General features: G+C 42.2%; 1 protein-coding gene across 6 annotated transcripts in view; it reads right to left on the bottom strand.

The window, feature by feature from the left end:
• sgcg (sarcoglycan, gamma) overlaps positions 1-27,689 on the bottom strand; it is a 679,656-nt gene that overhangs the window by 192,258 nt on the left and 459,709 nt on the right. For all 6 annotated transcript variants that reach the window (XM_043691949.2, XM_087988173.1, XM_087988171.1 and 3 more), the window contains one exon: positions 11,020-11,107. In XM_043691949.2, coding sequence (XP_043547884.1) covers positions 11,020-11,107 — 88 coding nt within the window. The remainder of the gene's footprint in view (positions 1-11,019; positions 11,108-27,689) is intronic.

The following is a 27,689-nucleotide window of genomic DNA, read 5'->3' as shown; positions in this document are numbered from 1 at the left end:
GATTATTAAAGGAAGCTATGTTGTTCAGAAGAATATTAAGATGATTCACTAATTTACTCTTTTTAAAAAAATATGTTATTAAGTCAAGATATTTTTACCAGTAGAACTAAGTGACTCTGATAATTGCTGCTTTGTTTATTCACTTGATATAGAATAAAGCAAACTAATGATTCTTATCTTGCCTCACCTTTACAAAATGCTTTTTCTTCTCTGTTTGAGACATGTATGAGAGATAAGTATCTTAAACCACTATATAGTTGGATAGGTAATATTATCAGCACATGTGAAGTTCTAGTTGCTATGACCACGAATGCCAGGCCCAAAATGTTCCACAGCTAACTATATGAGGAATTAGCTGTGGAACCCTGATTTATGATTTACGAAGACAAATGTAGATACAGTCAGAACAACACAATAGAAGCCCAATTAAATACATACTTTAGTTTAGTCCTCACAAAATAGGACACAAACAAGGTCCTACAAATATTGGGAAACACAGAGTCATACAGATGTCCAGGATGGAAACAAACCCTTTGGTCTAACCCTTTGGGCTGACCAAATATCCAAAATTAATCTACAGAGGAACTTTGATTATCCGAACATCAATTTTCCGAAAATCGGATTATCCGAAAGTAATCTCCTGGTCCCAATGGAAACATTACATCAAAGATGTGTTTCCAACAGTGATCGTGTCTTTTGTTTACAATGATTAAACAGACACCTTCTCCAAATGACTGTCTGCCCGCCCTCTCGCTCTCCCCACACTTTCGCTGGAGTTCTATACAGTGGTGTACTCTAAACCCCCCCTTCCCCAGATAATCTCTCCAACATTGTTGTCCTGTACAGGGCAAAGGTGGAACCTGTCAAAGTGTGTGTGTCCTATTTGGAGACTTACCCCACAAAAGCAGCAGCAGCAGCAGCATTCTTGGTGTTGGTGTACAGTCCGGCTGCTCCGGAGCAGGGGCGTGGGTGTGCGCGGGGTGTGGGGTGGGCGGAGGGGTGGTGTTGCATGGGGCGGGGGGGCAGTGTTGGATGGGCTTGGTGGTTGGAGTGTGGTGTTGGGGCAGGGGGGCCGGGAGGTGGTGTTGCACGGAGTTAGGGGGCAGTGTTGGGGGTGGGGGTGGGGGCGCGGTGTTGGGGCAGGAGAGCAGTGCGGGAGTGGGGGCGTGGTGTTGGGGCAAGAGAGTGGTGTGGGGGTGGTGGGCGGTGTTGGGGAGGGGCAGTGTTGCACGGGGTTGGGGGTGGGGACGTGGTGTGGGGTCAGGGGGTGGTGTTGGGCAGGAGCGGTGTTGGGGCGGGGAGCAGTGTGGGGGTGAGGGCGGTGTTGGGGCAGGGACGGTGTTGGGGGCAGGGGGTGATGTTCAGGCATGGGCGGTGTTGAGACCGGGGGGGGGGCAGTGTAGGGGCTGGAGAGGCAGTGTTGGGGCGGGGTGGTGTTGGGTTGGGGGCAGTGTGGGGGCAGGGGGGGCGGTGTTGCACGGGGCTGGGGGTGGGGGCTTGGTGTTGGGGCAGGGAGCAGTGAGGGGGTGGAGGGCAGTGTTGGGGCAGGGGCGGTGTTGGGTCAGGGGGGTGGTGTTGGGTCAGGGGGGTGGTGTTGGGGCGGGGGGCGGTGTTGGGGCAGGGGGGCGGTGTTGGGGTAGGGAGGGCGGTGTTGGGGTGGGGCAGTGTTGGTGCAGGGGGTTGTTGGGGCGGGGGGCGGTGTTGGGGCGGGGGGGCGGTGTTGGGGCAGGGGCGGTGTTGGGGCGGGGGACGGTGTTGAGTCAGGTTGCGGTGTTCAGGCGGGGGGGCGGTGTTGGGGCAGGGGGGTGGTGCTGGGGCAGGGGCGGTGTTGGGGCAGGGGGCAGGTTGAGGCAGGGGCCAGTGTTGGGGCGGGGAGCGGTGTTGGGGCGGGGGGGCGGTGTTGGGGCAGGGGGGTGTTGGGGCGGGGGACGGTGTTGAGTCAGGTTGCGGTGTTCAGGCGGGGGGGCGCTGTTGGGGCAGGGGGGTGGTGTTGGGGCAGGGGCGGTGTTGGGGCAGGGGCGGTGTTGGGGCAGGGCGCGGTGTTGGGGCAGAGGCAGTGTTGGGGGCAGGGGGTGGTGTTGGGGCAGAGGCGGTGTTGGGGCAGCGGTGGTGTTGGAGCGGGGGGGCGGTGTTGGGGCGGGGGGGCGGTGTTGGGGCAGGGGGGGCGGTGTTGGGGCAGGGGGGGCGGTGTTGGGGTAGGGAGGGCGGTGTTGGGGTGGGGCGGTGTTGGGGCGGGGGACGGTGTTGAGTCAGGTTGTGGTGTTCAGGCGGGGGGGTCGGTGTTGGGGCAGGGGGGTGGTGTTGGGGCAGGGGCGGTGTTGGGGCGGGGGGCAGGTTGAGGCAGGGGCCAGTGTTGGGGCGGGGGGCGGTGTTGGGGTGGGGGGGCGGTGTTGGGGTGGGGGGGCGGTGTTGAGGCAGGGGGCAATGTTGGGGCGGGGGGGGGCGGTGTTGGGGGGGGAGCAGTGTTGGGGCAGGGACGGTGTTGGGGCAAGGGGGGTGTTGGGGCGGGGGGGGAGGTGTTGGGGCAGGGGCAGTGTTGGGGCAGGGGCAGTGTTGGGGCAGGGGCAGTGTTGGGTGGGAGGCGGTGTTGGGACAGGGGTGGGGGCCGGTGTTGGGACGGGGCGGTGTTGCACAGGGTTGGGGGCGGGGGCACAGTGTTGGGGCGGGGGTGGTGTTGGGGCAGGGGGCAGTGTTGCACGGAGTTGGGGGCGGTGTTGGGGCGGAAGGTGGTGTTCCACGCGGTGTTGCACGGGGTGGGGGGGGGGCGGTGTTGGGGCAGGGGCGGTGTTGGGGCGGGGGCGCAGTGTTGCACAGGGTGGGGGCAGACGGGCGGTTTTGGGGCAGGGGTGGTGTTGGGACAGGGCGGTGTTGGGGGCTGGGGGCAGTGTGGGGGGTGGGGGGCAGTGTTGCACTAGGTTGGAGTGGGGTGGTGGTGGTGCACTGGGTTGGGGGGTGGGTGGACAGTGTTGGGGGTGGGGGGGGCGGGGCCTCACGCGTCATGAGCTGCTGCAGTCTCCTGAATGGGGAGCTGACTTTAAAAGCTCTGAGCCCCAGAGGAGAGGCATTTTAATCGATTAACCGAATAATCGATTATTCAAATGAAATAGTGCCTGCTCATCAAGTTCAGATAATCGGAGTTCCCCTGTAGTCCCTTTTACCAGCATTTGGCCATATCCCTTCTCATTCTTCCTATTCATATACCCATCCAGGTGCCTTTAAATGGCGCAATTCTACCAGCCTTCACCATGAATGGGGCAGAGGGCAGTGATAATCTACATCATAAAGTACTTAAAGAAGTGGCCCTTAGAAATGACTGATGTATCGGTGGCCATTTTTCAAGGTTCTATATTTCTGGAATAGTTTCTTTGGATTGGAGTGGAGCTAATGTCAGACACCTGTTTAAAGGAGGAGATAGGGAGAAACCTAAGTAATTATAGACTGGCTAGCTTAACATCAGTAATGGGGAAAAAGCAGGAGTCCATTATAATAGAATTTAAGAGCAGAGCAGTTGAATAACAGTGTAGCATCAGACAGAGTTAGCATGGATTTAAAAAGGGGTATTATGTTTGACAAATCTACTGGAATGTTTTTAGGGTTTAGCTAGCCAAATTGATAAGGGGGAGCTCATGGATGTGATTTACTTAGACTTTGAAAAGGCTTTCAATAAGGCCCCACATAAGATATTGGCATGAAAAACTAATGGGATTGGACGTAATTTACTGACATGAATAGAGAATTGGTTGGCAGACAAGAAACAAAGAATAGGAAAAAGAGGATCTTTTTCTGAGTGATAGCCAGCGCTTGGGCATATATTTTGATATTTTTATTCTAAGGATATGGGGTAGGCAATTTAAGACTGAGATGAGGAAAAATGTCTTCACTCAGAGAGTGGTATGCTGTGGAATTCTCCATCACCGAACATAATTGAGCCTAAAATATTGAACGTTTTCAAGAAGGAATCAGATATAGTTCTCAGGACGAAAGTGATAAAATGATATGGGGAGAAAGGGGGGACAGGGCACTGATCATATGATCATATTGTATGACACAGCAGGTCTGAAAGGCTGAATGGCCTATTCTTGCTCCTATTTTCATATTTCTGAAATTATCTATTTCATTGGAGAAGCTAAATGTACTATCTCAATTTTTCAGATGATACAAAGCTGTGCAGGGGGTTGAGCTGTGAGCAGGATGCACAAATGCTTTAGTGTGATTTGGACAAGTTGACTGAGTGGGCAAATGCATGGTAGATGAAGTATAATATGGATAATTGTGAGGTTATTCACTTTGGTAGCAAAAACAAGAAGCCAATAGATTGGGAAAGAGGCAATTGCAAAGAGACCTGGTGTCCTTGTACACCAGTTGCTGAAAATACGTAAAGAGGTGCTGTGTACAAATGGTATGTTGGCTTTCACAGTGAGAGGATTTGATTACAGAAGCAGGGATGTCTTGCTACAATTGTATAGGGGCTTGGTGAGACCACACCTGGAGTATTGTGTGAAGTTTTGGTTTCCTTACCTGTGGAAGGATGTTCTAGCTATGATTTGAATTGATTTGATTTGATTTATTTATTGTCAAATATATCTTGCCACAAAGTACAGTGAGAAGTGTTGTTGGTGTCACTATGCTCTGGCGCCATCTTAAAACACAGTATAATAAAGCAAAACTTAGAATATAAAGGTTCAAAAATGAAGATATAAAGGAAGTGTTCAACTTTACAATCTTTCTTGTTAAATGCTCTGTCATTGGCCATGGGCCAGGTGGCCAGGCATGAATCCCCTTTGCTGCGCTGCCACCTTAGAATGAAGGTCACCGCTCTTTGGTGCCATCTCACCTCCACCTTTGCCCTTGTCACTATGAGTCCTCACCGGAGCTCATCAATGCAGATATCACCAATGCTGCCAGATCCTGAAGTCGCCCAAACGGGACTCTGCCGCTGCCATCAGTCCACTTTGGGCCCAAACTTATCTCCGCCTCCACGAATCTGTGCTGAACCACACACTGCTAGGATCCAAGCTCATCTCCACAGCAGCAGCCATGAGTTGGCACTAGGACTGTCTTGATGTTGCAAGAACCTGCCAGGAACCAAAACTCTCCTCTGATTCCGCTGCCATAGGTCTGCACTGCTGGAGCTACTTGAGGCCCTGCTGCTAGGCCAACTTGAGTTCGTGCTGCTGGGCCTACTTCAGCCCTTTTGCTGGGTCTACTTAAGTCCCTGCTGCTGTGTCTACTTGAGTCCCTGGCTAGTTAGTCTACTTGAGTCCCTGCTGCTGGGTCTACTCGAGTCCCTGCTGCTGGGCCAACTTGAATCCCTGCTGCTGGGCCAACTTGAATCCCAGCTGCTGGGCCTAGTTGAGTCTCTGCTGCTGGGCCTACTCGAGTCTCTGCTGCTGGGTCTTCTCAAGTCCCTGCTGCTGGGCCTATATGAGTCTCTACTGCTGGGCCTACTTGTGTCCACGCTGCTGAGCCTACTCAAATCTGTGCTGCTGGGCCTACTTGAGTTCCTGCTGTTGGGCTACTCGAGTCCTTGCTCCTGAGGCTACGCAAGCCCCCGCTGCTGGGTCTACTCGAGTTCCAGCTACTGGGTGTATGCGAGTCCATGTTACTAGGCCTACTCAAGTCCCTGCTACTGTGGCTTAGACATATTCGCGCTGCTGGACCTACTCGAGTTTGAGCTGCTGGACCTACTCGACTTTGCGCTGCTGGGCCTACTCAAGTCCGCACTGCTGGTCCTACTTGAGTCTGTGCTGCTGGTCCTACTTGACTCTGCATTGTTGGGCCTACTCGCCGATGCTATCGCCGCAACCCAACTCTTCACCGAAGGATGAGTATAATAAAATAGAACATAAAAGACACGAGAGAAGAGAGAATAAAATGAAAACAAACAAAAAGAAAAGTCGGCGGAGTAGATGGGCCCTGGGCTCAGAAGCCCTACTCCACCACTATCTCACCGGAAGTAATGGAGTGAATGCAGGCATGGAAATGTAAAAAAAACACATTCTTTCATAACACAATTTAGTCTATAAACTATTAGACAGCTTTATTGAACAGTAAATAAATATATGAATGATAAGTACAAACAAATAGTAGATGTATACATTTATATACTTGAGCGCATCTTCTCAGGATATTAAAAACAATAAAATGGTTTCTCTTGCATCACACACGGTAGATTAAAACTTTGAAATACAATGACAGTTCATTGTTGGCCTTCTCTTATCTATGATGACTTCAGAATAACTACTGAGCTGGGCATAGACTTTCAAATATAAATCCATATCAAACTCTTTGTACCTCGAAATTTGTTCTACAAACAGAATGCCATTACAAATTACCCACTCCCCCGACACCCCTGAACCCCCATTGACCTGATTCAAACCTAGCTTCCTATCCTATAACAAGCTCAAAAAGGTTCACAGCATTTTGCAGTTCCACCAACTGAGGTATTACAAACCCCTATGAGATGCTCTTGTGCATTCCTAAAGGTAAGGTACATTTCTTTGTGGTCTGAGAAAGCACCTCACATTAAGTCACATTTAAAGTGACTGCTCGCCTTCTATACGAAGATATTAAAATATATTGCTTGTCATTTTATCACAAATGTGACTCCAGCTCTCTATATCATGCATATCAAATGGTCGCTTGAATTTATTTATAATGTTTTAGATAAAAAGTTAATACTTTGAATACACTATCAGTCTCTGATATGTATCACAACAGAGACAGTTCTTTCTCTACAGCCTTTACAAGCCGACACTATTGTACAATTTATATTTTTCTAAAAAAATTTATCAATTCAATAATTTCAGTGACAAGCAGCACAGAATAGTGTCTGTATGTTGTGACATGATGTATAGATTTACACTTGAACTACTTCCCAGGATACTCATACTGTGCTAGATTTATTCAGACACTCAAGTAGAATGCTCATAAGCCTGGAAGAGACTACATTTCAACATAAATCTTGATAACATGCAAGGCAATAGACAAGCTGGCAACTTAATCAAAGTCTGGTAATGGTTACTGCCATATGCTCTCGCAAACAGCAGCAATTATTGTTGGTGTGAGCTTTTCTTTTAGGAAAACATGATCAAACTATGCTGAATTTTATAGACAACAATTTTGTAATGCAAGTCAAAGCTTTTAATTTCATCATATCTGTGTCAGATTTAGGGCAATCTAAATTGAGCCCCTTTGTCCAATTCTCTCCTTATAGACCTGTATTGTTTTGCTTCAATTACTTATCCATACTTCCCTTTAAATATGCAATTGTTGCTTTCACAACTACTGCCTGTGGCAAAGCATTACTGACTGTGGCAACTCTCTGTATATTGAATTTCTTCAATCTTCACTCCTTGCTCTCTTTCCAATTGACCTCTCTTCATTGATTTTCCCAACCAGAATTCTCCTACTCAGCTTCTCAAAATCCTCTATTAGGATTGCTGATAGCCATCTTAGCTGCTATGAAACTACTATCAGTGCCTCTTCATCCTTGTGAATCTACACGCTATATGAACTTAACGGCCTTTTTTCAATTAGGTGACCAAAATCAACACCACCAGCAATTCAATATTTCAGATTGATACAATGCTGCTGAACTAGAAAGATATCCCTTGTGTTTCACAGAAATGCAGTAAGAAATGGATGTTAAGCCAAGGAGAGAGATATTATAAGCAGTGAGTCACAAATGCTTGAAAAGGGGGCAGTATTCAAGATGGTCTTAACATAGGAAAGGATTTGAGAAGGTGGGGTTTAGGCAACTGAAGACATAGCTGTGAATAAAAGCATTGGACTCGTAACATTGATGCTGTTTCTCCGCGGATGCAGCCAGACCTGCTGACTTTCTCCAGCATTTTCTGTTTTTAATACAGATTTCCAGCACTTGGAACATTTTACTTCTGTGTGGCTGTGAATACTAAGTTATTTGAAGGGATGGGATTCCTGAATCAGAGGAATAGCAAATTTGGAAATTCATGTCTTTGAGGTGCAAGGAACTGGAGGGGCTGGAGAATAAAGACGAGAATTTTCACTTGGAGACACTGTTGAACTGTGATTCAAGATCGGTGAACAATGATGGAGGTGATGATTGAAATAACTCCACAGAGACCAGCATCATGTCACCAGGTCACCCTTTATTTACAAGTTGAGAGTCCTTGACACTGATCCAGCTCCCTCAGAGCCAGTTCCCAGACTGAGTCTGACATTCCTGTTTCTATCTGTCAGCCAGGGCTCCCTGATTGGACTAGATTAACAGCCCCAATCAGGGAACTCATATTCTAAGAGGTACACCTGGCCGACCTTGTTACGATTGATGAGAATGTGCAATATTTTACGGAACTGTGGTACCAGAGCTTTTCAAGTGTTGAAGCTTATGGAGGATGGTTAAAAAAATAAGACTGTAAAGACATGCTCAAGTCAAATATTTAAAGAAGTTTTCTACAGGGAGTGGTGTGAGATCAGCAGCAGTCCTATGGAGCTGGAAGCTAGCTGTCTTTTATTTAACAATAGTATTGGACTGAAACTCAGCACAGATTTGAATAGAGTCATGAGGTTTTAAATTTCTTTTTATTCGTTCTTGGGATATGGCTGTTGCTTGCTGCACCAACATTTATTGCCCATCCCTAATTATCACTTCAACTGAGTGGCTTGCTATGGCTATTTCAGAGGGCAGGAAAGAGCTCACCACATTTATCTGGGTTGGAATCATGTATAGGCCAATCTAGGTAAAGATAAGAAATTTCCTTGTCTAAAGGAACTAGTAAACCAGCTGGATTTTTTACCACAATCAGCAACGGCTCCATGGTTACCATTAGGCTTCCATTTTTTTGAAGAATCCAGATTTCCACTGATTCACCTTCTGCCATGTTCAGATTTGAACCCATCCCTCCAGCTTTGGTCTCTGTACTATTAGCTCAGTGACAATATTACTATATCACCATCTCACCTGAAATATTTGATAAAGGCTGGGGAAGTAGATAGAACCAGTGAAGAAGGAATAGTACATATGGCAGAGTCCAAAAAAATGACTTAGGTTTCCTAATATTCAGCTTAAGGCTGGGTGTCAAATCTAACAGAGCAGCAACATTGGAAAAAATGAGAGAAGTGGTAGAGTGGTTCAGTTGGAACACACTGGGGAGAAATTTATTCTTGTGGTATTGCTTCAGAAGCACAGCGTCAGTTCCCCAGAGACAGTCAGCACCATGGTTCACCACCTGCAGAGTCCATTGATTTAATAGTCGATATTATGGAAAATTGCCACATGAAGGAAGGAAAGAGCAGTTGATCGAACCATCTGTTTCCAGGGAATTAATGTAGGGTGCATGGCAAAGTGGCAGGGAATTACCATATTCTGCTTGGCAAAGTGGCAGTCCCCAAAATAAATTTCAGTCCCCTTTCTTTCTGAAAATCTATACACACACATGTGCTGCAATTACTTTTATTCATATGGTCACTTATTAAAACGAAAGTACTCATATATGTCAAATATGACTTGCCTGAGAAACTCAGTGCTGAATCTCAATTATTACTCAATGCAACTGTAAATGGTCATAACCTATAATTCATAGCAGCTTATGCTGGTTATCAGTTTAATTAACTAAGGACGAATAAATGAGAGTACTAGTAATTTATCTTGGAAACACACACACACAAAATTCAGGTCACTAGTTAGCAAGGTGGGAATACCTTTAACCTCCTCCCTCCTCCCTATCTTTTGTCTTAGCCTGCTGGAAAACTCACCTTGACCTCTTTCCACCTATCACATTTCCGACGCCCCTCCCCCAAGTCCCTCCTCCCTATCTTTTGTCTTAGCCTGCTGGAAAACTCACCTTGACCTCTTTCCACCTATCACATTTCCGACGCCCCTCCCCCAAGTCCCTCCTCCCTATCTTTTGTCTTAGCCTGCTGGAAAAGTCTGACCTATCACCCTTACCTTGGCCTCTTTCCACCTATCACATTTCCGACGCCTCTCCCCCAAGTCCCTCCTCCCTATCTTTTGTCTTAGCCTGCTGGAAGACTCCAGGGACATACCTTTAACCTCCCTAATCTGTGAACAATGAGGTCAGTTGCAGTTCCCTGTGACTATTCTTGCTGAATCTAAAGAAGCCTGTGTGCATTCTGGACAAAATCACAGCCCTCTTTAGTTTTTAATGTGCAGTATTTGATGTAACATTGCATAATTGCACACATATCTAGCAAAGGAAGTTACTCATGGAGCTATTTTTGCCATTCAATGGGTAACTTCCTGTTGACATCTAGCAGTTGAAAATTAAGGAGTAAAAACAAAAATGGTTTCAGTACCACCTGGTGCATTTACGCACTGAATCATGAGGGAGACAAGTCAATACAAATTTTGCAAATGATATTTGAGCTACAGCTGAATTTCATATAGTCATGTCACAGTATGAAGCTTACATGTAGACACAAAGGAACAATTGCAAAAGCTAGGGCAACCCATGGGTACGGGTGAGTTATAAACAATTTATTATTGTTTGAAGGCAAGCAATATTATTTGATCAACTTAATTCATCCTAAGCAGTCATGTGACTTTCACATCTAAATGTATTCTAAAATGTGATAAACTGGATAGATAGTCCTATCAGAAGTTCATTCAATATAATAGTTTTCAAGCATAACTTTTAAGATCTTAAACAATCTAAGTCCACATTGGACATCAACTTCAAAAAGATTTCAGAGTTATCAATGCTAATGATTTTGCTTTTATCTTTTGGCATCCACTATTAGCCCAAAGCACTTATATTATCAAGTACAATTCATAAAGGTTGAGCTTTCGTTCCATTGGATTAAGGGCTGCCAGTACAATGTAAACAATTTCTTTAAATGACCCAAATGACGCATTTTAGTTGCAGACTCCAATGTGCATTGCTTATCCCTGCCAACCATTTGACCTTTTCATGTGACAATCTCAAGATGGCTATTGTTGAATTGATTGTGTTCTTTAAAATTGTGAGACACATTTGAGTGAGCAGGTTTGTAAGCAGATTGTAAAACAATACTCACCCACTGTTAATCTGCCAGTGATTTGTCCTTCAGAGTTACGAGCATTAACAGTCACATTCTGTGAAGAATCCACAAGCAAGGGGGAATCCTGCAGGAATTAAAAAAAAGGCATTTGCTTTGAATATTTAGGTATTTTGTGGAGAAAAAAACTGACCAAAGCATCCTATACAGGGGCTAACATTACCAAAGAATTATTAAATAGAATACAAACACCAAAACTAGGAACAGGAGGAGGCCATTTAGCTCCTTGAGCCTGCTCCACAATTCAATATGATCATGGCAGATATTGTATCTTAACATCATTTTCCTGCATTCTCCCCGTACTGCTTGATGCTTTTAAGAACTAAATATTTATCAAACTCTTATTTGATTATACTAAATAACCTAGCCTCCACACCCTTCTGCGATATCAAATTTTACAGGTTGATCACATTCTGAGTGAAGAAATGTTTCCTCATCTCAATCCTAAATAGTCTACACCATATCTCGAGGCTATGACCCCGATTCTAAACTCCCCAACCAACGGAAACATCCCCCTGCATCTAGTTTGTCTTGTCATGTTAGAATTTTATACACTTCAATCAGATTCCCCTCTTATTCCTCTAAACTCAAGTGAATCCAGGCCCAGTTGAACCAACCTGTCCTCATTGTATAGTCCTACCATCCCTGACATCAACCTATTGAATCCCACTATGGCAATGTATTCAAATGAATGTGCATGTTACGAGTATTGCTCTGGTAAATGGGAGTAAATCCCCAAAGTAATAATGGAAGACATTGACAGCTTAGTCAACAAACTAACTGAAGTCAGGATCACCAATTTGTTATACCAGCTATCCAATTTGCAATAGCTCTGAAACAAATAAAAGTGGTTATCAAATGTTTCCATAATGGGAATCCATTTAGACCGTTTATCACAAAATAGTGAGTATGAAAATTGCCCCAATTAATTTTATTCTTTTGTCCTTTGTTTTTAACATGCAATATGTAAAGGCAGCACATCACCAAATTTAGAAAGATTAGTCAAAATAAATCAAAAGTTCATGACTGACTAATGTCATTTTACAAAATTATAATACTTCAAAAATAATTCTCTATATACTGTGTCAATTTTTATTCAGCTCTAATGTTCTCAATAGATTATTGCAGTGATGACATTTTAGAATGCAGTAATTTGAAGAGAAGCAAAAATGTAATGTTTGTAATTACAAAGTGTGGATTCAAGCTATCAACCTTGAATGTAGGATTTTAATAATTGACTTATTAGCTGTCAGCTTTTTAAAGGTATTCAGGCAATTATAAGCATTAATACATTTGAATAAACTTGTGTAATAAAAACAGAAAATTTTCCATCTTCAGCAGTTGTTGTCTGCAAAGAAAGAAGGCCGGTTAAGACATTTTTTATATGAACTTATCAACTGAATAGACTAGACATGTTTGAAAAAACGTCATCTGACAGAGACAGCAGGATTTTGGTTACTATCTCTTCTTCCAGTGTTACACTCTCTCAATATTGCCACCTATCTCGATTATATGCTCAAGCCATTGAAGTAAAGCCTGAACCAATGACCTCCTAATTCAAAGAACAGAGTGTGACCAATGAGGCAAGTGCGACTCATTTTCAGGGAGAATAATGGAACTTAGGAGATTCCCTTCTCCAAAGAAAGGTGTGCTTTTTGACCTAGACAAATATTACATGGCTTTCAAAAAGGAGGTAGAGCAATCATTTAACATTAATGCTGGATGCTAATGATTTCACTAGTTCCTTTACTCCCAGGCTTGTTCATGAGAATGCACAAGAAACGATTTTAAATATCCCATTAAAAATATATAAAGCTCTCAGACTTGATTGTTGAACATCTTTGAAGTTCTGACCTCAATTCCATCTTTGAACATGTATTAAAGTATAACACAAAAATTACAATAGAGTCAAACACAGGCATCATGTTCAATATTCTAAATTTCTTGTCATGAAATTTTAAATCTTGCATAACCCTTTTGGAGACTTATAAATGTCCTTGAGAAACAGAGAAAATGAAATGAAAACCATGCAGATATTGCAATGAATTGGCCCTATTCAATCTTGAATTGCTGAGCAATACCCTATCAGTAAAAGCACAATTTACTACTAGATTTTAAACCTTTTGTAGAGATATTCCTTAAAAATCTTAATGTGGATTATTATTCAACCAAGACATTGAGAACAAGTTACACACTCCATCTTATATAATTATTAAAAAGGAGAATAAAATAACAGATGAAACATGTTAACAAAAAATAAGACTTGACATTTCATAATTTCAGCACGTGCAAAGTGACAAAAATATGAAGGCAAACTTTTACTGTTTAACAACTTCAGTGTTTCACCATTATTTAACAAAATCATGCAGATGTTCTTAAGACTTCTGCAGATGGGAATTATGAGAACAACGTGATACTCACGTTTCTTTTCTATTTTTTCACATCTTAACCCAACTTTTCAAGTTCACAACAGTGGTGAGTGCTGGACATGTTGGTGAGTTAGGAGTTAATAACTAAATGAAAATAAAGTATATTCATAACTATTAGACATCCCAAAGCTCTTTACTGTCAATGAAGCAATTTTTGAAGTGTGGTCACTATTGTAATGTAGTTACCATGACAGTCAATTTGCACACAATAAACTCTTACCAAAGAGGAGTAAGGATGGCAGAGCAGGTTATGAGTTGCAATTGCAAAATGTGGGTGCTTTGAGGTGATCCAGGATGGACATATCTGCAGTAATTGTTTTCAAGTGCAGGAAGTTCAGTTTAGAATTTATCAGCTGGAGGCCAGATGGCAGACGCTATGATGCATTAAGGAGGGAGAATGTTACCTAAGCACTTTGATCCAGGAGATGGTCACACACCTTAGCCTTGGGTATTTTGATTTGGTCAGTGCTCACTGACAGCAAGGTAGGATTATGAGTGAGTTAGGTACAGGGACTCAGAGGGTGCCTTTTCGGGGAGCCTCAGCCTTTGCAGTTGTTCCATAGACTCTAAGTCTTTGCAGCCTGTATGAATGAAAGCAGTGACCGCAGGGTAATTAAGCAAACTGATCATACCACCAAAGTCTGAAACCCATTCAAGCAGTGTGAGTTAAAATGAATGTATGTAGGAGGGGAATAGGTAGGGAATACATATTATTCTCTTTTTGTGAAAAGTTTGAGTCCAAATAGCCTGCCAGGATTTGGGAGGTTTGCAGTGGAATGGATAGAATTTAGTTGTCTTGATCCATGCAGGTACCAGTAACATAGGTAGAACTAGGGGAAAGACATTGTGCTAAGGGATTATGAGGCGCGAAGGGCTCAGCTATTAAAATAGAAAAGTAGGCTGAATCAATTGCTCTTTACTTAAATGTGCATAGAGTTCAGAACAAAATAGATGAATTAACAGCACAAACGCACATTATTGGGTGCAATTTTATAGTCATTTCAGAGATATGGTTATGAGGAAATCAAAGCTGACAACTGAACACTCAGGGGTTTGTGACCTTTCATAGGACAGGAAGAAGGGAAAGGTATTGGGATAGATTTGTTGTATTGGGGTAGCTTTGCTGTATGAGGTGGAAGCAATGCAGGAGCAAGAAATGGTCTTGGATTGGATGATGTAGAACCTTTCTGGGTAGAGGTAAGAAATAACAAGGGGAAGAAGACTCTGGTGGGAGTATAGCTTTTCTTCAGAACAGAGAATAAATCTATGGATAATGAGAGTATGTAAAATAATACAGCACATTAATCATGGGTAACTTTAATTTTCATGTAGATTGAGAAAATCAAATTGGCAAGGGTGGCCAGTAAACAGTTTCCTCAAGCAATATGTTACAGATCCAGCAAGGGATCAGACTATTTTGTAATGCATAATGGGCCAGTGTAATGAATAATTTCAGAGTAAATGATACCTAGGCAACTGTGAATATAACATGATTGAAGTCAGCATTCAGTTTGAAAGGGAGGAACCTGGGTCAGAAACATTGGAGCTGAGAGCAGAGTTGGCTGGAGCAGATGAGGAAAAGAGTTCAGCAGAAAAGACAGTTGAGAACAGTGACAAACAGTTCCAGACTCACAGCAGAGTTAAATCTCAGTGAGAAAGAAGGATTCGAGGAAGATGGATAAGCTGATTGTGGTTAACCAAGGAAATTAAGGAGAGTATCAAATTAAAAGAAAACAAACATACAGTAGAGCAAATATCAGTGGGTAAGCCAGATGATTGAGAAAGTTTTAAAAGCCAAGAAAGGGAGATCAAATGAATAATAAAGGGGGCAAAAACAATCTGAGGGCAAACTGGCAAGTAATATAAAAGCAGAGTAAAAGCATCTTTAGATATAGAAAAAGGAAGAGAGAGGACAAGATGAATGTGTTATAGGCAAGTTTGCGAATGACAGAGAAATAGTGCCAGAAGGGGACTAGTCAGTGTAACACACAGAGTCTGTAGAGGGTGCATATACAGGGTAAGTGAGTATGCTAAGTTTTAGCAGATGTAATATAATGTGGGAAACTGTGAAGTTAGGCAGTGTGAACAGATGAACAGAGGAGCTGAATATTATTTAGATGAAGAATGACTGCAAAACGCTGCAAAGCATAGAGATTTGGTAGTCCTTGTGCATGAATCATATAAAGCTAGGATATAAATTCATTGGGTTATAGGGACGACAAATGGAATGTTGGCCAGTATTTCAAAGGCAGTTGCATACAAAAATGGGGAAGCCTTGCTAAAATATACAAAGCACTAGTTAGACAACACCTGGAATACTATAAGCAAGGAGAGATATATTGGTATTGAAGTTTTTCTTATGGGTTTTCTTATGAGGAGAAGTTGAGTACTTTGGGCTTGTATTCATTGTGGTTTAGAAGAAGGAGACCTGATTGAAACTTGGTAAAATTCTTAGAGAGGGTACATACTCAAAGGTTGTTTTTCCTTTTGGGAGAGTCTAGGACCAGAGGAATAATCTCAGAGTAAGGTGGCACCTATTTAAGATATAGATGATGAGGAATTTATTCTTTCAGATGGTAGTGAATCTGTGGAGTTCTTTATCATAGAGACCTGTTGAGGCAGGTTTGTTAAGAATATTTGAGGCTGAGACAGGCATTTTTAATCAGTAAAGGAATCAATAGTAATGAGGAACAGGCAGGAATGTGGAGTTGAGGATCATCAGATGAGCCAAGATCTCATTGAATGATGGAGCAATCTCAATCGGCCAAATAGCCCACATTTTCTCCTGTGCTTTACATTTTTATGGTGGTTGAGAGTGATTTGGGTGTCTTGGTACATGCATCACAAAAGTTAATACAGGTGTTGGAGACCTAAAATGAGAGAACTCTAAATTACTTCATTGTACAATACTGATTGATCAACTACAAACCTTCATAAACCTTGCATCAACTACACTATATGAACTTAGGCTGTACTGTACTGAATACCAGCATTGGAAACCAAAGAAGAAAGGACATTGATTAACAATTGACTCAATTCTGTTTTACCGCCAAAACTCCTTTTTAAAAACTTCAGTTCCAAATAAGTGTGTTTAGACTCAAAACGTTGATTTGTTAAAATATTAATCATCCAGGCCCTTTAAAGTTTCAAAACTTTGAGAAGACAAAGTGTCACAAACATTGTAAAATTGATAGACATCAGACTGGCGGGGATGTCCATCAAGCTAGAGTGCAGCTCTTTTAATTATTTAATGTTTGTCTGGGCAAATTATCATACTGAAGATCTGCTCAGAATCCAGAAAATCACTCGATAATTGAAATATCTGAACCCCTGCATGAGTGACAGGTCTATTGAATTATACAAAATTATGAACTATCCACCCACCATAATAATAAGCATTTCCTTAAAGATCCTAAAATGAAGACCTTTTGGTCTTGTTTCGATTGTTTTCACAACCCCTTTCCCTGATGATTGTAATTGTTCTCTCCTGATGACCTCCTGATTCATAAGTATTTCTGGGATGTTATTTGTGTCTTCTACGATGAAGAAAGGCACAAAATATCTGTTCAACATTTAATTCTCCAGACTCCTCACTAGAGGACAAACAGCCACTTTAGTTGTTCTTTTTTAAGTCCTTTTCTTCCTTCAGCTTCTTGAATCATTCCATTGTCTATAAATGGTATTTTTCTTTCAAGAAAACTAAATCATATGTGATTTCTATCTTTAATTGCTTTGTGACTGGCTGTCTTTTAGAGTTTTTGAAATTGAAGCCTTATATAAATTGAATATGTTGAACTCTTTACCCTGTAAACACATCATACGTTTTCTTAGGTTAAACTAATGCAAGCTTTCATATTATACACCGGTGTAGCATATTAGCTATACTGTGTTTGAAAAAATACTTCTGAAGTATCCATGTTGTGTGCTTGACGACTTAGATGGAATTTTATATAACATGCAATTTAAATAAAAGTAAACCTGAAGCAAACATGGTTACAAAATCTTGACAGAGATGTTTCAATCAATTCAAGTACTCTGTTTCTACTTAGCTTACATTGAAAACTTGTTTCAGTTTTATTCATAATGATTTTTTCTCTCTTTGTCATTTTGCTAATTTAATTTGGTTGCTTCTGTTTTTTTCTTTCAGTTCTTACCTGTTTTCTAGACAACCTGTTGATCTGGTAGAGTTGACTCAAAAATCCCATGGGGTTACGACAACAATGCATTTTCATGAATAAATTGTTTCAGGCAGTGTGCTGGGATATAGTTATCTCCCATCGATGATGAATACAGGAATTTAAGCAGTCTAGAAATGCTGATTATGTTTCTGAATGAAAATATGACGTGACTAAATATGCTGCTATTGTTTGGAATTAATAATTTTCACCAGTCTGTTTGCAAATTGCCCTGAATTTAAATGCTGGTTTTATCTGTTAATAGCTTGAAACTTTTAAAATTTTCATACATAACTAAAATGTTCGCTGGTCAGATCTTCTGCACAATGGCAATGCTAGGGCAATCATTGTTGAGGGTGAAAACACTTATCGCTGTACCTTCCTTCTTCATTGCAGATAGGTCCCTAGTGCAGTCATCTATAGGGAGCAATGGGAAAGCTGAGCTGTGGGATAGTCACATCACCTTTTTACCACACTACTTGCCATATTCGTGTATGTTATTAATGGTGTTGGGGTTTCTAATGGGTCGGTAAGCAGGTGAGTGAGTCGGTCAGAGAGTGAGTGGGTACATGGGCAGGTTGGGAGGGGTTGGATAGTTAGATTGGAGATGGACAGTTTTTGGGGCATTTTTAGTCTATAAGGTGGGATTCTAGATGAATGGCTGGCCGCTTGGAGGTGGATGGTTGGTTCCCTTTGTCAGAGCTTCAGAGTGGGACAATACTAGTATCATTGAAAGTGTAAACCTCTGAAGCAACGACTGTACATTTGTAGGCATCAGGGTATTCAAAGATTTCTGATTTGGGCCCGTATGTCTCTAACTTTCTTTCTTCAGGTCAGGTGTCAGGACAACCCAGAGCTTAATACTTACTGGAACAAATTTCAGGCACCAATACATAATATATTGAGGCAGCAAATTCTAGTTTTCATTTTCCCTGAAATAGAAATGCAGACTAACATTCAGCATGCTTATCCCTTTTCTCAACTGAGGATTTATAAAATACAGTAGGAATTGAGAATATCAAATTTTACTGTCAAGAAATTGGAGGCAATAGTCCATGTCACTGCATTGTAAAGCAGTGTTCTTGTCAGTAGAATAACTAGCTATCTTTGTGCACAAAACACTTGAGCTTAGAATATTAGGTGGCAATTGTATTTGGAGACAACTATCACATTTATAATCCTATACAGTTGTACCAACTTACTAACAAGTGTCTGCAAAGAGGAATTAAATTCACTCATCCAGTTAGATAGTGAGATATCAATGTACATCTTGTTGCTGATTTCATGATTCCCAATGGATTTGTGTCAGCAATTTGGATGCATGTCATTTTAACTAGGACAGTTGAAATGGACTGAGATATTCTTGTTTTACACGATGATTTTTACAAAACTCAGAGCCAAACAGCAGTAAATTTGGTGTGAAATTGCTATTTAAGCCAAATATTAGAGCAGTCTCTCCACTGTTAACTACATCAATATAGTATGTGTATTGTGACAATTGTTTTTGTACAAACTATTACTACATGTGGAGAAATTGATTTTCCCATATTAACAATAGCATGGAGTACTGTTATTCTCAGTGTCAAATATAAAGTTATCTCAAAATATTATGTAAACAGTTGACAAATTACAATATTCTATCATAGAAATCATAGCAGCAAAAATGATAATGTTATAGTGATACAGCTAGTTAACTGGGACAAATAATGTGTAGTTATGAACAGAGCTGTTCCAAACATGTGGTTTCTTGTGTCTTACATAAACTTAACTGGTAAGGAACACATTTTCTTGTAAGAAACAGCTGTTTGGGACTGTCTGTAAATGGTATATATTAGAAAAGTTTATTATTAAGCACGAGAAATAAATGGAAGTCAGGAGTAACAAAATAAAGTAATATAAGTAAGCCATAGCAGGATAAGGGAAGGAGAATAAATCTAATGTAAGGGAAGTAAGTTTATGACTAAGACAAAGCATGGCAGGCAGCTCAGTTCCAAGTTTTACATAACCTGCAGCACATGGGAAATCTTAGACATTCCTTATAGTCTGGATAACCACATCGGCATGAAGTGCCATTAGTTTGATCAGCTTCAGCACTGGGTTTTCAAACTTGAGCATCAGCTGGAATTGAAGAGTTTTGTCGTCAGTGTATTTTTAGATGTGGTTATCCCGCAGCTTAATGAGGTGCAGTCAGGGAAGGAGTGGATGACCAAGAGTCAGAAAAAGAGAGGCAGGCAGGAAAGCCCCAGGAGTGCATCACACTGAGGAACATTCTTCTGTGTAATAAAGTGGTGACAATAATGGTGCCCTGGGGAGTGCAGCCACAGCCTGGTGGTACACGTGAGGAGCTGAAACAAATGGAGAACATTAGTAGAAGGAGACTCAATAAGGACGGTACAGGCAGACATTTCTCCAGCTACAGATGTGACTCCAGGATGGTGAGCAGTCAGTGATCCTGGTTCTCATTAGGACCAATGCCACAGATAGTAAGAAGCATGCGGTCCTTCAGCAAGAATTTAAGGAGCAGGCAGAATAATATACAGCAAGACCCCAAAGATTATAATCTCTTGTTTAGCCACATGCTAGTGAATATAGGAATAGGCAGCCAGAACAAATGAATGCGTGGCTGAAGAGTTGGACAGGAGAGAGGGCTTCAGATTTCTTTGTCACAGGGTCCAGTTCTGGGGAAGGTGGAATGTAAAAAAATGGTATAAAAGAGATAACATAAAGTTCTCTGCTGAATGCAGATTGTTCAACATCAGAAAGGGGAAGGTCAGAGGGTATAGTGAGTCCATGGCATGAAGTGAGACTAGATGAAGGGATAGAGTTGGAGAGCAGGGAAGGGGATAAAGATGCACATCCCGAGAGATGTTGGTACTTATGTGTTTTGGAGGTTGCATTTCTTAACTCCTGAAAGAAGAAGAAAAGGGTTTTTTTTGTTAAAGCATCAAGTAAGACAAAGAATTAAATGGAATGGGAGACTGGGGCAGTTTTAAGATATCATGAAGCAATGCTGATGGAGAGCGAAGTCAAGAGTGTGCATGTGGAGATGAATGGCACTGAGTGTGGATCTCTGGAGAGTTGTTTGTTTCGGAGATACCTGTTATTTTGATAGGGTAAGTAACATGAAGGATGGAGCTTCAGTTGGAATCCATGCAGGGTAAGGCAGAGCCCAGAACATTCTCTGAGGAAGCAGGTGTGGCTGTGAAAGTGAACTTTGATAAATACCTTATCTAACACTAGGAGGGAGATAAAAGGCAATGAAGGTGAATAACCCACAAGATTCAAACACAATCTTGTGTTTGAATTTCAGTTCTGGAGAAGTATCGTACTGGGCTTGCAACAAGCACTCGGTTTCTCTCCTCATAGATGATGCCAGACCTGAAGAGTTTCTTCAGCATTCACTGTATTTCCCCTCAAACATAAAGTTGCTTTTCAGGGCCAGTGAAGATGTTAACAGTCATAGTGAACTTAGTACATGATTAAAAACCATGTTTCATCTCATAAGGTGCAAAGTTTTTCAGGATTTTTGTGGTGAGACATATAACATTCGAAGGAAGTACTTATTAAGTCAAGATTGAAAGGACGATATACTTTGTGGGAATGTTTATAACGCACATTACGGAGCTTTCTGCACTCACTGACTGAACATTTTGAATTTCTCTGTCCTTCTGCATGCTTAAATTTCTGAAGTTGTTGGTAATGTCAGTGGATGGATAATGGAAATTGTTGAGGGTTTCAGTCACTACTGAAGCTAAATCCAGGACATTTTTTGCACTTTGGAATGTCTAATTCTTAGAAATGGCCTAAGTACAGGTGAATTTGATAAATAGGGGATTGTCATTACATTTTAAAATGTAAGAAATATAAGATGGACCTGAATGTCACAGGAGTGTGGGCCATTCAATCATTAATAACATCAACACATCCATCAGAAACACAGTGAATAGATATTGTATTTCTATAAGTAAAATTACCATTTGTAAGGCACACCAAGAGCCTCTTTAAATGCTTTAAATAATTTGTTGTGTTAAAAATACCATACTCAGAGGTAGGCAGGCAAGTGGAATTGAGGTCATGATCAGATTAGCTGTGACTCAGATTCATAGAGACATGCAGTACTGAAGAGGCCCTTTGGCACATGGGTCTGCGAGACAAAAACCCATCACACTCGCCCCATCTTCCCATATTACGTCCATAGCCTTTAATGTGCTGGCATTTCAAGAACTCACCCAAATACCTTTTAAAGGTTGTGAGGTTTCCCATGTCTACTATCCTCCAAGGCATTAAAATTACACCCCCTCATTATTGACCCTCAACTAAATGGAACAGCTGCTTCCTATCCATGCCCCTCACAATCTTATAAATCTCAATCAGGTCTCCCCTCAGTTCCCTCTGCTTTAAATAAAATAACCCATCCAGCCTTTCCTCATAGCTAAACTGCTCCAAGCCAGGCAATGTCCTGATGAATCTCTTCTGTACCCTCTCCAGTCAATCACATTCTTCTTATAGTGTATTGATCAGAACAGCACACAGTACTCTAGTTGTGAGTGTGGTGCTGGAAAAGCACAGCAGGTCAGGCAGCATCCGAGGAACAGAAAAATCAACATTTTGGGCATAAGCTCTTCAACAGGGAATCTGAAACGTTGATTCTCCTGCTCCTCAGATGCTGGCTGACCTGCTGTGCCTTTCCAGCACCACACTCTTGACTCTGATCTCCAGCATCTGCAGTCCTCACTTTCTCCTAGTACACCGGTTATGGCCAAACCGAAGTTCTGTACAGCTCAAACACAACCTCGCTGCTCTTCTAATCTAATCTGTGTCAACTGATAATGGTAAGTGCCCCATAAACGTTCTTAACTACTCCATTACCTTGTCCTCCCACCTTCAGGCATTTGTGGTCAAGCACTCCAAAATCCCTCTGTTCCTCTGAGCTTCCTCCCTCGTCAGGTCCACACCCCCCAACAACCCAACCTCCACTCCCGGCACCTTCCCCTGCAACCGCAAGAAATGCAAAACTTGCGCCCACACCTCCCCCCTTACTTCCCTCCAAGGCCCCAAGGGATCCTTCCATATCCACCACAAATTCACCTGCACCTCCACACACATCATTTATTGCATCCGCTGCACCCGATGTGGCCTCCTCTATATTGGGGAGACAGGCCGCCTACTTGCGGAACATTTCAGAGAACACCTCTGGGACACCCGGACCAACCAACCCAACCACCCCGTGGCTCAACACTTCAACTCCCCCTACCACTCCACCAAGGACATGCAGGTCCTTGGACTCCTCCATCGCCAGACCATAGCAGCATGACGGTTGGAGGAAGAGCGCCTCATCTTCCGCCTAGGAACCCTCCAACCACAAGGGATGAACTCAGATTTCTCCAGTTTCCTCATTTCCCCTCCCCCACCTTGTCTCAGTCAAATCCCTCGAACTCAGCACTGCCTTCCTAACCTGCAATCTTCTTCCTGACCTCTCCGCCCCCCACCCCCACTCCGGCCTATCACCCTCACCTTGACCTCCTTCCACCTATCGCATTTCCAACGCCCCTCCCCCAAGTCCCTCCTCCCTACCTTTTATCTTAGCCTGATGGACACACTTTCCTCATTCCTGAAGAAGGGCTCATGCCTGAAACGTCGATTCTCCTGCTCCTTGGATGCTGCCTGACCTGTTGCGCTTTTCCAGCAACACATTTTCAGCTCCTTCCTAATGTCCTGCCATTCATTGAGTACTCCCTTACCTTGTTACTTCTTCCACACTGCATCACTTCTCACTTTTCAGACCTAAATTCCGTCTGCTACTGATCTGTCCACCTGATCAGTCTGTTTATATTCCTCCAGTAATCAAAGACCTTCCTCTGCACTCACTTTCGTAAACTTACTTATCCTCCCTCAGACATTCTCAACTGCATTATTTATATATATTACAAGCAATAAGGGACCCCCCCCACAGATCCCTGTGGCATGCCAATGGACACTGGCCTCCAGTCACACCCTCTGTCTTCTACCAAACCAATTGTAGATCCAACATGCCATGTTACACTGGATACTATGTGCTTTTTTCTTCTTTATCAGTCTCCCATGTGAGACCATGTCAAATGCCTTGCTGTAATTCATATGAACAACATCAACTGCACCACTCTCATCTTACACAACCGGTCACATCCTTGAAAAATTCAATCAAATTTATTGGGCATGACTTCTCTCAGACTTGGCCATGCTGATGATGCTAATTGAATGGCAGAGCCATAAAATGGCCAATTTCTGAAACAAAGTGGTGGAGGAACTCAGCAGGCCTGGCAGCATCTGTAGAGAGAAGAAGAGTTAACAATTAATATGACAATAAAGGTTATTCTACGCTAACGTTCGAGTCCAGTTATGAAGGGTCACTGCACTTGAAATGTTAACTCTGTTTCCTTCTCACTACAGCTGCTGCCAGACCTGCTGAGTTTCTCCAACACTTTGTGTTTTTGTGTCAGAGTTTCTCCATCCGCAGTTTTTTTTCTGAATTCACATTTTTTTAATGTTCGGATAGGCATATGCAGCTTCATTCTAACAAACTAAACGTGGTTTAAATGCTCATGTCTGAGTCCTTAGCATTACGTCTTATTGCTTGCTGCCTAAATAGATTTGAATGCCTTGCAATTATAAGGCTTTATCTTCAAATGATACCAGAGATTTCCTTCTGAAGTGAACTTTATTTGTTTTGACATTCTGTAGATCACTTTGAAGTGTAAGTTTGATTGGCAGCTTTATCTGAATTGGATAAATATGTTTTACTTCCCTTTGTTCTCAATATCATCAAAGGAATTTGAAAATGCATTCAGAGTTTACTGCACCAAATTTCCACTCATTCTGAAGATGACAATGATTTATTTGATTCATTTATTTGATTTTATTTATTTATAGTCATGTGTATTTTGTTATAAAATGCAGTGAAAATGTTGTATAATGTCACTACTCTCCAACACCATCTTAAAACACAGAAAATAAACCAAAACATGGAATATAAAGGCAGAAAAATAAAGAAGTAAAGAAAAAGTGTTCAACTTTACAGTCCTTCTTGTTAAGTGCTCCACCATGGACCATGAGCCTGATGGTCAGGTTATGGTGCCCTTTGCTATGCTGATAGAACAGACTGGGAACTCAATGGTAATAGAGTGCCATGTAAGACATAATGAACTGTGGGACTGATCTTCCTACATTGGTAATGTGTGTGTACCACATTGGAAATAGGCTGCACCTGGGAATATGAATAAGTACCAGAATTTCCTGCTGATTCTCAGCTGCTTATTGAGGGCTGGCTGTGTGCACATGTAATGGTACAGATGGATTCCTACGAACAACAAATTTGTGTACACTCAGGTCTTTAAGGCCTGACAGATACATGGGGCATGAACAAAGGAGGATACCCAGCTTCAATAGGCCTTGGGTTTCTTTCAAGATGGTAAGTGACTTGTCGCTGTTGATACAGTATTTTAAAAAGGTGAAAGAATAAACTTTGTGAAAGTCTTTATTTGAGATGGTTTCACCACATTCACAACTTCACTGCAATGCTTGTTCTTGCTGTTTTTTAAGTTATACTCTTAAAATACTATTGATTTTCTGTACATCTGATGCAGCTGGCTTATACCATTGTGACAGACCATGCACTGGGCTAGCACTTAATATAGAAGAAAAGGATGATCCACGATAAACTGTCAATATGGATCACCAGGTGGTGAACAGACACAGAGCAATGTGAGAGCATTGGCTGCGGCTAAAGAAAATAGAACGCTTATTTGGCCTCATGTATCTCTAGGCACAGGAGCAACTATGTTTACATCTTATATGACAGGTATGCATAACATAATAAAGCAAGGAAAACAAAGGCTACTGCGATGATACTGTCACTTCAACAAGGTTATTTTGTCCTTGAGTTGTTTTCAAAAGAAGTCATAAAGGCAGAGGTGCCGAAATGTCTGAAAAGGCCCTAGTTTAACAATGGCAGGGGAGTGACCGATTCTCCCATTTCAGATTTTGTTTCTAGTTTGGTTTAGTTGCAGCAGAGAATCTGGTTCCATGTTTCAGCAGATGATCCCTGGCTGACTTCTCTCTGAAATCTCTCCTACCTGTAAGAACCTATGTTTGAATTTACATTTTGGCAAGGGATGTGTTTATGAGATGTGATGAGAATTGGGTCACTCCCTCCTTAGTAAAGTTGCAGTATTGAGTCGGTTAAGTTTTCCAGTAGTTGAGTTATTCTAAATTCTGTTTTCTTTTGCTCGTGTTTCAACTGGAGTGTTTAAATAAATTCTGTTTTGCTTAAAGCCTGTGGTTTTACCAGCTGCATCACACATGGAATGTCTAGTTCACATCAGTTACTAAAACAAGAAAAAGTTAGGGTCCAGGCTACCTTCTTCAAATATTTTGAGGGGGTCTGGCCTGGTCCATAACACTACACAGATTGATAAAGTCACCATTGATGAGCAGCCGAAGATTGTCGGAAGGTAGACAGCAGTGGTGGACCCTCCACCAGACAGAAATGTATCAAAACTAGCTGGATGAAATATCTGACAGAAACCATGGCAGAGCGAAATGGACATTGCACCACATATGAAGACAGTCCCAGAGAAATCACTAATTCAGTCAGAAGAGACAAGATAGGACACATTTTGGTAATACCTCTGATCAAGAGAGAAGACAGCCTGTGGCATGCAGCTCAGTATATTGTCCACCTCACAATCTCTTTTGTATGTATCCTGAAATCCTGAAGTCTACATTCCTTTAAATCTGCTTTCACCATCACTAATTTCTACTGTGTCAGTCTCCTCAAATTAACAAACAACTTCTCACCAAATGAAATACTACACTTTATCATATTATTCATTCATGGGATGTGGGCATTGCTGGCTAGCTGAGAATTTATTGTTCTTACCTAATTGCTGCAGTGCAGATGATGGTGAGGTGCCGTTTGGAAGTACCGCAGTCCATGGGGTGTAGGGATACCTGCAGTGCTATCAGAAAGAAGGTCCCAGGGACACCTACAGTGCAATTAGAAATAGGGTTCCAAGGATACCTAAAGTGTTGTCAGAAATAGAGTTCCTGGATTACCTATAGTGAGAAAGAGGGTTTCAGGATTACATATAGTGCTGTTAGAAAGAGAATTCCAATATTATCTGAGGTTTTGTTAGAAAGAGAGTTCCAGGATTACACACAGTGCTGTTAGAAAGAGGGTTCTAGGATTACCTACGCTGTAGTTATAAAGAGGGTTTCAAGGTAAACTACAGTGTTGTTAGAAAGAGCGTTCCAGGATTATCGATAGTGCTGTTTGAAAGAGGGCTCCAGGATTATCTATAGTGCTGTTAGAAAGATGGTACTAGGTAGACGTACAGTGTTGTTAGAAAGAGGTTCCAGCGTCACCCACAGTGCTGTTAGAAAGACACTTCCAGGATTACCCAGAGTGTTGTTATAAAGAGGGTTCCAGAATTACCTATAGTGCTGTGAGAAAGAGGGTTCCAGGATTATCTACAGTGCTGTTAGAAAAAGGGTTCAAGGGTCACCTATAGTGTTGTTAGAAAAAGGGTTCTAGAGTCATCTACAGTGCTTTTAGAAAGGGGTTCCAGGGTCACCTACAATGTTGTTAGAAAGAGGGTTCCAGGATTACGTACAATGTTGCTAGAAAGAGGTTCCAGGATAACCCACAGTGTTGTTATAAAGAGGATTTCAGGGTCACCTACAGTGCTGTTAGAAAGAGGGTTCCAGGGTCACCTAGAGTGCTGTGAGAAAGAGGGTTCCATGGTTACCTACTGTGCTGTAAGAAAGAGGGTTCCAGGATTACCTACAGTGTTGTTAGAAATTAGGTTCCAGGATTACGTACAGTGCTGTTAGAAAGAGGGTACCTGGATCACATACCACCTGATGAAGGAGCGTCGCTCTGAAAGCTAGTGTGCTTCCAATTAAACCTGTTGGACTATAACCTGGTGTTGTGTGATTTTTAACCTTGGCCACATACAGTGTTGTTAGAAAGCGGGTTCTAGGGTCACCTACAATGCTGTTAGAAAGA

This window comes from Chiloscyllium plagiosum, unplaced genomic scaffold (genome assembly GCF_037043375.1).
Source record: "Chiloscyllium plagiosum isolate Xiang-an unplaced genomic scaffold, Cpla_swu_hap1 HiC_scaffold_6, whole genome shotgun sequence".
NCBI classification, from domain to species: Eukaryota; Metazoa; Chordata; class Chondrichthyes; order Orectolobiformes; family Hemiscylliidae; genus Chiloscyllium; species Chiloscyllium plagiosum.
The sequence above is the reverse complement of the archived record's forward strand: the minus strand, read 5'-3'. Positions and strand labels throughout refer to the sequence as shown.